The 13,741-nt window shown below is 33.4% G+C and overlaps 1 protein-coding gene across 1 annotated transcript; it reads left to right on the plus strand.

Moving 5' to 3' along the window:
• The first annotated feature begins 10,008 nt into the window (after nt 1-10,008).
• On the plus strand, nt 10,009-13,121 carry LOC141660888 (uncharacterized). Its single transcript, XM_074467868.1, has 7 exons — nt 10,009-10,380; nt 10,486-10,618; nt 11,054-11,265; nt 11,311-11,486; nt 11,602-11,708; nt 12,545-12,786; nt 12,903-13,121. Exons 1-7 carry the CDS (start codon nt 10,009-10,011, stop codon nt 13,119-13,121), a joined length of 1,461 nt encoding a protein of 486 aa, XP_074323969.1.
• The last annotated feature ends 620 nt before the right edge of the window (nt 13,122-13,741 follow it).

Below are 13,741 nucleotides of genomic sequence, written 5' to 3' on the forward strand. Positions count from 1 at the left end.
GTTGCCCATTGGTTCTATACCCGATTCATAACTAGAAAGTTTCTCAGGCCCTTTGTTAATCGGGGCTAAAACTCCGGAAACGAAAAATGCCAAAATAGGAATAAGACTTGATATTATTAGAAATGCCCAAAAAAGATCATATTCGTAAAGCAGAAACATAGACACACTCCTATGAACGTGAAAAATATACCGGATTAGTCAACTTGACTTGAAATTCTCAAGTCATTCACAACTGTTTAGTCAAAAATACGAATTTTTTTGATTGAACTTTATATTCTAGTTTCCTTTGGTTACTGCAAGATATGTCTCCTTTCAATATTCATAGACTGAAATCCAATTTCCATTACATGTATTTCAATTTGAGTTAGTTATAGTTAGTATAACTAACTATTGTTAGTTTATTTTAGAATTCTATTCTATTTTATATAAATGAATATATTCTAATTATTAGAAATTGAAATCCATTTCGAGTATCGTTATATATTTCTATTGAAATCCATTTTTAATATCTTTATATATTTCTATTCTTGTATGAATAGAGGAGGGTTTTCCTCTTTTCTTAGAGAGTTCGAATAGAATAAGTAGTCAGATGTAAGATAATTTCTAGAAATTTCCATCTCATCTCAAGGTTTAGAAAAGATCGGTGTTGGTATATTCCTTTTCTTAATATTAATATACAGGCTGAGGAGTTTCTATTGATTGAATAGTGAAAGTGAATACAGAAAAGAAAGAGAATACTACCCCTTTTGTGATGTGGTTTGCTAGGTTTCGGGAAGGTATACAAAGACAAAAGCCTAGTTGACGTTTTTGACAATGTTTACAATGAAACTTACCAAAGATAGTTGTTTTTAAAACTTTAGCTTGTACACAAAAAAAGCAGGTCATTTCTATACTATCATTTCTATACTAGAGGGAGAGTTTCACTAACTTTCTGATTGTGGACAGAAAAGGAAAAGGAGGAAAATTCATATGGAATTCGACTCGGAAGATTCATGAAGAAAATAAGTTTGTTTAGCCACACGATTGGATAAATATCCATTGAGCCCCATTCAAATGAATTGAAATGTGTTTTTGCTTTCATTTTTTTATGTTCGGCTTTAAAAGATACTCGTGACCGGGCTTATATAAATAATTTAGTAATACTCTTTTTGATGAAAAAACTGGTCGGTTACAAGCAACAAACTAGAATGGGGAAATTATACAATTTTTTTATTTTCCTTTTTTAGGGCTCTAGGGCTATACGGACTCGAACCGTAGACTTTCTCGGTAAAACATATCAAACTTTTTATTATCAAAATGATCTGAACTGTTTCAAAGACCCAACATGCATTTTTTGTGCATTGGGCTCTTTCATTAACTAAGTCTTTCATCGAGAAACTATTTCTCAACCAAGTCTTAACAACCTGTAGAGAAGGTATGTCATTTCCTATTTGTTTTATGTCATCTATACATAATACTAGGAATATCACATGGCTCCCACTAACCTTCTTGTAAACATATGGTTCATCTTCATTTTGAATATAGCCAAACTCTTTGACTGTTTCTTCAAAATGAATATTCATTCTCCTTAAGGCCTGCTTCAATCTATAAATAGATAGAAGCAACTTACAAACCATCTTCACAAACTTTAGATCGACAAAGCCCTCAGATTGTATCATATATACATCCTCTTCAAGGCTCACATATAAGAAAGCGGTTTTGACATCCATTTGCCAAATCTCATAGTCAAGTAAGCAGTTATTGCTAGCAAAATCCTGATGGACTTGACTATAACAATTGGTGAAAAAGTCTCATCATAGTCTATACCATGAATTTGTTGTAACCTTTTGCCACTATTCACACCTTATAGGTCTGTACTTTACCATCCATGTCAGTTTTCTTCTTGAAAACCCACTTGCACCCTATAGGTTTTACCCTTCGAGTGGATCAACTAAAGTCAATTCTTTATTTTTATACATGAATTTCATATCGAATTTCATGGCCTCCAGCCATTCTCGGAGTCTGGACTATTCATAGCATCTTGGTAGGTGAAAGGCTTATCATTATTCATAAGTATCACATCACCATCTTGAGTCAAAAGAAACCCATAATTTCTCCCGGACTCATGGTGAATCCTACTAGATCTACGAATTACCTGTATTTCCTGAACATGATTACTTTCAACATTTTGATGTACATCCTGATCTTATTCCAACAATGGTTCAATGTTATCATATGGTTCTCGATCTTCATAGAGATGTATTGTCCTCCCACTGATTTTCTTAGAAATTACTTCTCCCTCAAGAAATACAGCGGCCCGATCAACAAACACTTTTTATCGGAAGGATTATAAAAAAATATACCTAGTATCACTTGGGTATCCCACAAAATAGTATCTATCTAAATTTGGTCCAAGCTTGTCAGAGGCTAAACATTTTACAAACACTTCACATCCCCAAATTTTCATAAATGACATGCTATGATGTTTTATCAGTCTATATCTCATATGGAGTATTTTGAACCACTTTAGTCGGAACTTGGTTAAGTGTATATGCATCCGTTTCTAGAGCATAACCCCAAAAACTGAATGGAAGATCCGCTTGACTCATCATCTATCGCACTATGTCCAACAAAGTATGATTTTTCCTCTCAGGATCTCTATTCCATTGAGGTGTTTCAGAAGGAGTAAGTGGTAATATAATATCACACTCCTTCAGAATATTGAATTTGAGGCTTAAGTATTCTCCTCCACGATTCGATCATAAAACTTTTATACTTTTCCCTTGTATGCTTTTCTATTTCGGCCTTATATTCTTTGAACATTTCAAAAGAATTGGATTTGTTCTTCTTAAGAACCACATATCCATATCTACTGAAATCATCAGTATATGTTATGAAGTAGTATAAGCCACCCCTTACCATCATACGCATTCGACCACATACATCATTATGTATAAGTCCTAATCATTCGGTGGCCCTTTCACCTGATCAGGTAAAAGAAGCTTTAGTCATTTTACCAATGAGACGAAGTTCGGATCTTCCATATTATTCAAAATCAAACTTATCCAAGTATCTATCTATATGTAACTCATAAATGCATTTCTCATTAATATGGTTTAACGATAATGGTAGAGGTAATGTTTGATTTGAGTCATCTTAGAACATATAAATTGTTAACTAATTGTGCAACATTATAAGCCTTATTATAAAATATAATGAACAACTATTATTTATTTAATTAAAATAAAAACCTTTCTTATCCTGACAAGAAATTGATTTAATGTATCCACTAAAGGCAGGAACGTAATAATAATTTATCAAGTTCTCAATCTCTCCTTATGGGCAAAATTAAGTGTCGAGTTCCTTCAACTAGAGCAACAACTTTTGCTCCAATTCTGACCTGATACCTGAAGCTTGACCATTGCTAGTCTTCTTCTTGTAGATCTTCCAAACAAGCTCGATAATTTAACTTCTAATCATCCATTTATTTCCATAAAAATGACAATCATCTCCGTTAGCAATACCACTATCAGGCTTCAAAAGCCCTTTGGGATTGGAATTTGGTTTGGCACCGAATAAGATCAATTTTCACCTTGCATGTCTACTTTCCTTTCCCATTTGCATTCCGTGTGTACATCATCAATATGGACGTAATTCATGCCTTTACCGTGTTATTTTCAGCAGTTCTAAACATGCTTAACAACTCAGTGAGTGTTCTTTCTATCTCATTCGTTTTGTTCTTAACAAACTAAGAATAAAAGTTGTTCAAAGATTGTTTGATCAAATCAAATTGAGTTTCTAGACTATTCTTGAAACCCAAAATATCAAGGTGCATATACCCATCATCTTTATAATATATGATACAACCGGATATCATTCTCCCATTAATGCAAAAGTATGGTACCTTATTATTGTCAAATATTTCAGATGAGCCTATCCTTCAAACATCCTTTGAAGATTCTCAATCATATTATAAGCATCATTATGCTCTTGTTGCTTCTAAAGCTCAGCACTCTAATTACAAGCATGAGACATGAAAAATCAGTTGCATAATCAATTTGCTTCTGGTAAGCATTTTATTCAGCACATGTTTCATTCTCACCTAGAAGAAATAAGGGAGGGGTTTGAATGACATCCTTGAATTTAAGGACAATCCTCAAGTTCCCATATAAATTGAGGACATTATTTCATGTCAGCTTGTCCTTTTCAAGGACTTTTACATAGAGAAGTTATTTGTATTATTTGTCAGTTGATATCTACAATATTAAAGTTCATAAAATGACTTAGTCTACATATGATCATTAAATTATGTTCAAGTGATTATTCATATATATGTATTCACAATATATATCTCCTACTATTTTTATCAAATCAATAGCCCTAACTAATAATTCAGAAATAATATCTTCAATATCCTTTCTAGTGAGCCAAAATCCATATTTTACCATGCGTTAGGTTGGCTTTGGCTTTTCTCTTAAAACATAATTATTTAAGTAGACAACATTTGTCAATTATATCAACTATATAACTCTTGGATAGCTTGGTGGAACAACAATTGTTCATATTTATCTAATAAATCTTGCCAAACTCTATGCCTCTAAGTTCACTATCCTATTGTGGTAACTTAGTTAAGTCAAACCCAATAGTCAAAAAGTATCAATATACTTCAACACATCTCCCACGATAGATGGGAGTACTTCGCTTTGGTGAACCCACTCCTTGTCGATCTAGGGGTTAACGCATTGGACTCATTGGAAGGCATCTGATCAACTTAATATTAACTTTATGGTTTTGTTAATTTTAAAATGATCATGATCCCATCATAAAGAGATTCCCAATTTTTCCTTGAATAAAATACTTCAAATCAATATTTGTCAATGGTTTAATTTCCAGGTTGTGTGGGAGTTACAAGGGTCTCGCTTAAAACCTACAACCTTATAAGTTCAATAAACTCACTTTTGACAAAATCGCCGCATGTCAGAAATAAAGAAAATTTGTATTTATTCCGTGTTTCATAAACATGAGAACCTCATAATCGTTTGTCATTTTAAAATCTTGAGTAGTTACAGATTTTATCTTGTTTAGCAAGCATGGCATGGGTGTTGTATCTAATACATACATCCTTAATCGAATTAAGCATGCATCTTTATAAACTACTCAACATATATATTCATCATATGCGCATATATATTTATAGTGTAATAAATAAATTGTAGTTGGTTATGGCTTCATCCTATGTGATCTTCATCAAGCTAATGACAAAGATCTAGGTCAATCTCAGGTGAAAAATAAATACAAGCTAACTATTATATGTCTTCTTTCTTGTATTGCTTCCTTGGAAGGCCTCTATGTAAGATTACCCTTCCTTGATCATCAAATATTCATGTCTTAATGTACATTACACGAGTGAAAAATAAAAACTAATCTAATGTACTTACAATAAGAACTCGAGTTACATTCGAGATTTAATAATTACAAGATCAAACAACATGCAAGCTGTATTTAAAAAAAACAAAATCATTAACCTAAGGTCATAAACCATAATCATCCACCATGCTCAATTAACACAGATAAACATGTTAAACCACATAATATGATCTTAACATATCATACCCATCATGATCTAATCATAAACACCAAATATGGCAAAAGTCATCAAATTCAAAATTAAATCTGATAACATTAAATTGCAGATTACAGGGCCTAAATGACGTCAAACGTCTTAAAGATTAGTCGATGATAGATTTAGCTATCCGTTTCGTTCAGATGCTCGATTCTATATGAAATAGCGTATTCGTTCGCCAAAAATCAGACACCAGACACATATTTCAGCAAATCCCTTGCATCCGATTCAGAATTGTATCAAATATGATTCTTATAATAAGAAAAAACATAAAACATGTATATATATCAGTATATATACAGATTATATAATCATCATATGATTATATAACTCTCATGAATATTGTATATTCAAAACATATACATACATACGCATATATAAACATAACAACATGTAAAATATTCAAAATCGCAAACATAACAGTCATGGAATATTGTATACATGTTATCATCATAAAACTAGTAAACACATAAACGAATTAAACACTTTTCGCAAGTAGCTCTGATGTCATTGAAGGGTTTCGAGCACATAAACGCAACGAAAATAGTAATTAAAAATGTGAAAAACCAGAATTTTCAAAACCCACCGCAAGATCCATACGAAAAATAGATATTTAATTCGTGGATCAGATTGTTTATCTTAAGAAGCGTTACAAATTGGTTGAATAATAGAGATCCAAAGATTGTTCAATAACCGCGCATCTCGCTCTCGCGATCTATGCTCTATCGGTATCCACACGAATGCTTGAACTCAAGTATTGGATGTGTACCAGCTCAAACTCATTTATTCTTGATCTCTCCATCTTCTCTCTTGGTGGCTAAGGTTTTAGTAAAAGTCTTACTCCAAAATCAGCCACACAAGAGATATTATATAGAGAGTAGAAAAAGAATTATAACTCTTAACTAATTAGGAGTTATTATTAATTCGAAATTCTTATTTGTATAATAATTAAGTCACACTTAATTATTTAAGAACTGAATTTTATAATTTATATTAGTAAATTTGAATTTCATTATTTATAATTAATTAAGTCATACTTAATTAATATTATAAATAATTCGAACTACTTCAATTTAATTTAAATCCAATTTAAATTAAATAATCCTTCAAATATTCTTTGTGTGTGACCCTATAGGTTATTATTACGTTGGAAATAAATTTTAAATCTAATTTAAAATCGTAAACAATGAGCGGCATCTAGTAATACATCATTGCTACCCAAGTAATAATAACTAAATCGGTGATCGATTAAACCCTTCATGAATAATGTACAATGTAATATAATCCCTTTAACCAAATATCATAGATTAAACTAGAGACATGTAATGTGTCATCCTCATCATAGTTTAATCTAAGTTTTCTTGATCAATGAGTAGATTATCATATCAAATCAACATTTGAGTGTGGCCACACATTTCATAGTCTAGCTCACACAAGAGGCTAATAATATCACTCCTAAAATATGAGGGTTAAATCCCATCTAGATCATTCATATTTCTCATATGATTCATAATATACCAAACGTCCACTTTTATCATTTCCCGGTCAAGGATAACTTTTTATGGAATCAATGTATATTAATTCTCGTATAGAAATATAATGACTTCAGGTCTAAGGACCAGTATATCATTATCACTGTGAGAATTACTTATGACATAACAAACATGTAGAATCTCACATCGGGTCTGTCCAGCACTATGTACATTTACATTTTCCTGTATTTTTGACTTTAGTATCACTGTACCTATGATCAATAAGATGTGATCATCAGTCAACAAACACACAAGTCTTAATGCATTATTATTGTCCCTTAACTCGACTAAGGACCTTTAGGAATATTGATATTATTCTCATAATCTCATTTCTAAGTCACATACTTAGAGATATAGAATTCATATCATATTTCAAAGACATTTATTAATCTATCAATTATATCGCAGTAAATTAAATCATAATAAACTATAAAGGGAATAACCGATAGAACATAAACATTAATAATTAAATGTCTTAAACTAAAACATTATAGTGTTGTCTATATGGAACAAACATTAACATATATATCACCAAATTACATGTGCAATAAGATAAAATAATATTCCTATTAGCTAGGTCCAATTCACATGTTTCTTCATTTTTATGTCCAATGCAATCCAAGTTAGATACAACATCTTTGAACAATCTTGTCTTCCATGAAAATGGAAATGCTTCATTTTCTTCTAACACCTGCAATCAGGCTACCACATTCCTTTTATACACTATAACCAATGTGACTCTATCAGCTTCTGTCAAGTCCCTTTCAACTGCTATCTTGTTGATTATCTGTTGAAGCTTCTATGCTATTATCCGTTGATACTAGAATGGTGTCATCCATTGAAGTTTTCTTGGTAATATACGTTGACAACTTTATCTATTATCCATTTAAGGGTTGACTGGCTTATCCGTTGAGGGCATATGAGCTATCCGTTGAAGCTTGCAGAGTTATCCGTTGAAGCTTTGTAGATTATCAATTAAAGTTGTTTCCATATCATTTGATACTCTTTCACTTATACAAAATAACAAGGCATTTTATATTTATAATTAACCCACCTATTTTGTATATCTTGCTAGTAATCAACATAACTTAGAAACTACTAAAACTCCCAAACCCCTTAGCTATTTTAGTGTACAGAATGTGTTACATACTTATTGATATAAGCTACTCCATCAATGGACAGACAACTAAGATTATCCATTGATGGCTACAAAAGACACTTAATAAATCTACTTAAGGTGTTTTGGTGGATTATCATCAAGACTACAACATATTCCTAAAACTTTCTTAACTGAGTTTTTCCCTCCGAACAGAACTGCTGACTTGATTGACAAGATGACGAGTTTCAAACAAGACTATGGAGAGTCTCTTAAAGATGATTGGGATAGATTCAAAGACCTTAACATGCATGTCCTCATCATGGTCTTGAGAACTGGTTTATGATTAAACTCTTCTACAATGGTCTTGACCCTGAAACAAAGGGTACAATTGATAATGCTACATGTAGTGTATTTCTAAAAAAATAAGTTGATGATGCATAAAATTTTCTTACAAATTTAGCTACCCGTCACTTCAATAATCCGAGAGCACCTAAGATGGGGGTAAACTTGAAGTAGAGGCTTATTCACTCTTATCATCTAAGCTCACTGCATTGACTCAGGAGATCCATTTTATGAAAACTTCACAATCATCTGCTCCCTCAAAGAGTATTAATGCAATATCATCAATGGCTCCTATGACTAATCCTATCTAAGAAGTGTGTGGTGTTCAAGGCCACTTCGGCAATGAATGCTCATATAATGTTCATAATTCATAAAATTTTCAGATGGAGAAAGCAAATATTTTTTAGCAAAGGTAGCCGTACAATTCTTACTCGAACACTTATAATCCTGGTTAGAGAGATCAACCAAAATTTTCATACGAGAACAACAATGCTCGAAATCCGTCTGTTCCTAATCAGCAACAAAAATATCAACAATCATATCAATATCCAAATCAGCAACAATATAGGCCATCTCAAGGACCTTCGAATCCTCCCGGATTTCAGAAGCCATCTCAAACCTATGTTCCTCAAGCTGTAAAACCCGATCAGACGAGTGATATGATAAAGATATTAATACATGTGTAAAAGAACCAAGAAGTTAACATGAGTTAGATTAAAGAGTTGAGGAATCATAACAAGATGATGGAAATTGAGATTGCACAATTGGCTAGTTCTTCCGTGACAAGATAGCCTGGCTCTTTGTTATCACAACCAGCTCATTCAAAAGAGAATGTGAATGCCATTGTTCATAGGAGTGGTCATACCTATGATAATCCTCCAATGCCTACTGCTGATATGTATGTTGAGCAAGAAAAAGAAATCGACAAATATGACAATATGGATGATGTTGACCAGAAAAACAAGGGTGGAACTACAGGAAGCAAGAAAGATGATAACTAGAAGATTGTAAATGCTCCTCCACCATTTTTGCCTAAGTTTCCATTCCCTAGCAGGATGAACAACACAAAGGTAGATCAAAAGTTTGGTAAGTTTTTTTACACTGGTCATAAATCTTGAGGTAACAGTTTCTTTCATTGACTTAATTACTCAAGTTCCATCATATGCAAAGTTCTTAAATGATATTTTAACCAAGAAAATATATTTTGGTGAGGTGGAGACCATAGATTTTATAGAAGAATGTAGTGTTATTTTATAAAATAAGTCTCCGTCTAAACTTAAAGATCCTGAAAGTTTTTCAATCCCTTGTCATTTAGGCGTATTGTTTGTTGATAAGGCTTTATGTGACTTAGGCACTAGCGTCTCTGCCATGCCTTTCTCAATTTTTCAGAAATTAACATGTCAGAGTTAAAATACACACAAATGGCATTACAAATGGCGGACCGTTCTATAAAATATAATTTGGGTATTTTAGAGGATGTGCCTGTCAGGGTTGGAAAATTTTATATTCCTGTAGACTTTGTTGTATTAGATATGGAAGTGGATAGCCAAATCCCCAATATTTTGGGTAGGCCATTCCTCTGTATTGTAGGTGTTGTTATACATATGAAAAATGGGACTCTAACTTTAAGTGTGGGTGATGATAAAATTACTTTTACTCTAACTTCTGCTCTTAAGTCCCCTTTGCTTGAGAATATGTGTTGCTGGATTGATGTCATAAATGAGATTGTCCATGATGACCCACCTCAAGTTTTGTTGAATGATGCATTGGAAGCAGTTTTTATGCTTGAAGCTTCTGAAGGAAAAGTACATACTGAAGTTGACTTATTGATTCTTGAGTTGAATGGTAAGGCTGATCCAAGCCAAAGTTGTGAGATAACAAATACTATTACTTCTTGTGATAAACCTTAGGTAAAGAAACTAGAGTTAAAGCCTTTTCCATCTAATCTCAAGTACGTGTTTCTTGATAATAATCAGTCTTGTCCTGTGATTGTTAGATCTAATCTCGATGATGATCAAATTTCTAAGTTTCTTACTGTGTTGTGTATGCATATAAAAATAATTGGGTATAGTATTGAGGATCTTAAAGGGATTAGCCCATACTTTTGCATGCATAAATTTCATCTAGATGAGGATCATGAGCCTTGCATACAGGGATAACGCCGCTTGAACCATAATATGCAAGAGTTTGTTAAAAAAAAGTTTTAAAACTACTTGATGCGGGCATTGTTTACCAAATTTCTAATTCAAAATGGGTAAGCTATGTTCAAGTAGTTCCTAAAAAGGAGGAACAACATTTGTTAGGAATAAAAAAGATGAATTAATCCCCACTAGAGTTGTCACGGATTGAGAATGTGCATTGACTATCGCAGGTTAAACACCACCACTAAAAAAGATCATTACTCTTTTCCGTTTATTGATCAGATGCTTGAATGACTTGCTAAGCATAACTTCTTATGTTATCTGGATGGGTACTCAGGGTTCTTTCAGTTCCCTATACACCCTGATGACCAGGAAAATACTATATTTACATGTCCATATGGTACATTTCCATATCGAAGAGTTCCGTTTGGATTGTGTAATACTCCTACTACATTTCAGCATGGCGTGACAACTATATTTTCTGATTTCATTGAGTCTATTATGGAAGTATTTATGGATGATTTCAGTGTTTATGGTTCTGATTTTGATGTATGTATGCATAAGTTTTCTAAAGTGCTTAAACATTATGAATAGGTAAATCTAGTTTTGAATCGGGAAAAGTGGCACTTCATGGTCGGTGAAAGAGTGGTACTTGGTCATCTTATTTTTGAACGTGGCATCCAAGTTGACAAAGCAAAAATTGAGGTGATTGAGAAACTTTCCCCTCCTGTTAATGTCAAAGGAGTTAGGAGTTTCTTAGGTCATGCAGGGTTTTACCGACGTTTTATAAAAGATTTTTCAAAATTTACAAAATCCCTCACTCAATTGTTTCTTAAGGATGCTATTTTTGAGTTTACTGATGCTTGTCTATAGTTTGTTTTATAGGATAAAGAATGCTTTGGCAACTGCACCAATCATACAACCCCCGGACTGGAATCTTCTTTTCAAAATCATATGTGATGCAAGTTATTATGTTGTGGGTGCAATTCTTGGTTAAAGGTAAAACAAGGTATTGCACGCTATCTACTATGCAAGTAAAACCTTGGATGAAGCTCAGGTGAACTATGCTACTACAGAGAAGGAGCTTCTAGCTGTTGTCTATGCTCTTGACAAGTTTTGAACATATCTCATTAGTTCAAAAGTCTTTGTTTACACGGATCATTATGCACTGAAATATCTCTTGACCAAGAAAGAAGTAAAACTAAGGTTTATTAGATGTATTTTATTACTCCAATAATTTGACTTGGAAATCAAAGACAAGAAAGGTGCTGAGAACGTGGTTATTGATCATCTCTCACGATTGCGTTTCAAATCGGATCTTGCATCTGACACTCCCATTGACGATTCTTTTGGGGATGATCGCTTATTTGCAGTTGTTACTTAAATTTTATGGTATGTAGACTTTGCAAACTTTTGTATTAGTAGATCTTACCCTCCAGATTTGACTTAAACAATGCAAGAAGTTCTATCATGATGTTAAACAGTATTTTTGGGATGATCCTTGTATCAAAAGTGTGCTGATGGGATCTTTCGTAGATGTATCCCAGAATCTGAAGTAAATGACATTCTTAGGCATTGTCATTCTCTAGCATGTGGAGGTCATCATGGTCCTTCTAAAACTGTTACAACGGTGCTTCAATCCGATTTCGTTTGGCCTTATTTATTTAAGGATGCTCATGCTTTCTAGTTGGCCTGTGATGTATGTCAAAGAACCAGTAACATTTTTAAATGCCATGAGATGCCACAAACTGGTATTCTAGAGGTAGAAATTTTTGATATATGGGAAATTGATTTCATGGGACCTTTCCCAACTTCTTGTGGGATGAAGTACATTTTGGATTCCGTGAGTATAAATCCAAGTGGGTTGAAGTTATTGGATCACCGACTAATGATTTTAAGGTTGTGATGAAGTTCTTTAAAAATATTACATTCCCACGATTTGAAGTCCCAAGAACAGTGATAAATGATGGTGGTTCTCATTTTCGCCATCGACAATTTGAAACTCTTCTCAAGAAGTATGGTGTTACTTATAAGGTTGGCCTAACCTATCATCCTCACACAAGTGGCCAGGTAGAAGTTTCCAATCATCAAATTAATAGCATTTAGAGAAACTGGTGGAAAAATCTAGAAAGGATTGTTACTTAAAGTTGGATGATGTATTGTGGGCTTACCGGACATCGTTTAAGACTTCTATTGGCACTACTCCTTATCGGATTATTTATGGCAAGGCTTGTCACTTGCGAGTTGAGCTTGAACATCGTGCTTTTTGGGATATAAAGGAGCTCAACATGGATATGATGGCTGCAGGACAAACAAGACTTCTTCAGTTGAATGAATTAGATGAGTTTCATTTTGATGCTTATGACAATTCCCGGATTTACAAGAAGAGAAAAAAAATGCATTAGAAGGTGATCCAGCGACGAGACTTTCAAGTTGGTGACAAGGTTTTATTATATAATTCGAGGCTTCAACTAATTCCTGAAAAGCTCAAATCTAGATGGTCCGGTCCATTCACTGTTACTGAAGTTCAATTTTATGGTGCAACTGAAATAATGAGATTTAATGGAGGAAAATTTAAGGTAAATGGTCAATGCCTGAAATTATATGTGGATGGTGAAATTGTTAGAAAGTGGAGACGGTTCATCTAAACAACCTCGCTAGTGAGTTCTAAATCGAGGTTAGAAGTCAAGCTAATGACTCTAAAAAATCGCTTTTTGGGAGTCAACCCAAGGTTATTATAGACATAGTTAATCAATTAATTTTTTTTTCTTTGAATATTTTTAGGCAGCGTTGTTGTAGAACTAGTTGATTAACCAAGCACTGGAGGAAGCCTTATTTGGCTACCCCAGGAGCAACGGTTCAAAAAGGGTTTTCAAAAAATGGGTGATCTAGAATCCACCCTCCCCAGTCCCTGAAAGCTCTCCCGAAAAAATAGCTATACTTGTTAAGAAGCCACCGACAAACATCTATCTGCACGAAGCCGACCTATGGATCCCGGTTCACTGGGCTGTTGGCCTACCAAGCA

The sequence above is a fragment of the Apium graveolens genome, chromosome 5, assembly GCF_009905375.1.
Source record: "Apium graveolens cultivar Ventura chromosome 5, ASM990537v1, whole genome shotgun sequence".
Taxonomy (NCBI): domain Eukaryota; kingdom Viridiplantae; phylum Streptophyta; class Magnoliopsida; order Apiales; family Apiaceae; genus Apium; species Apium graveolens.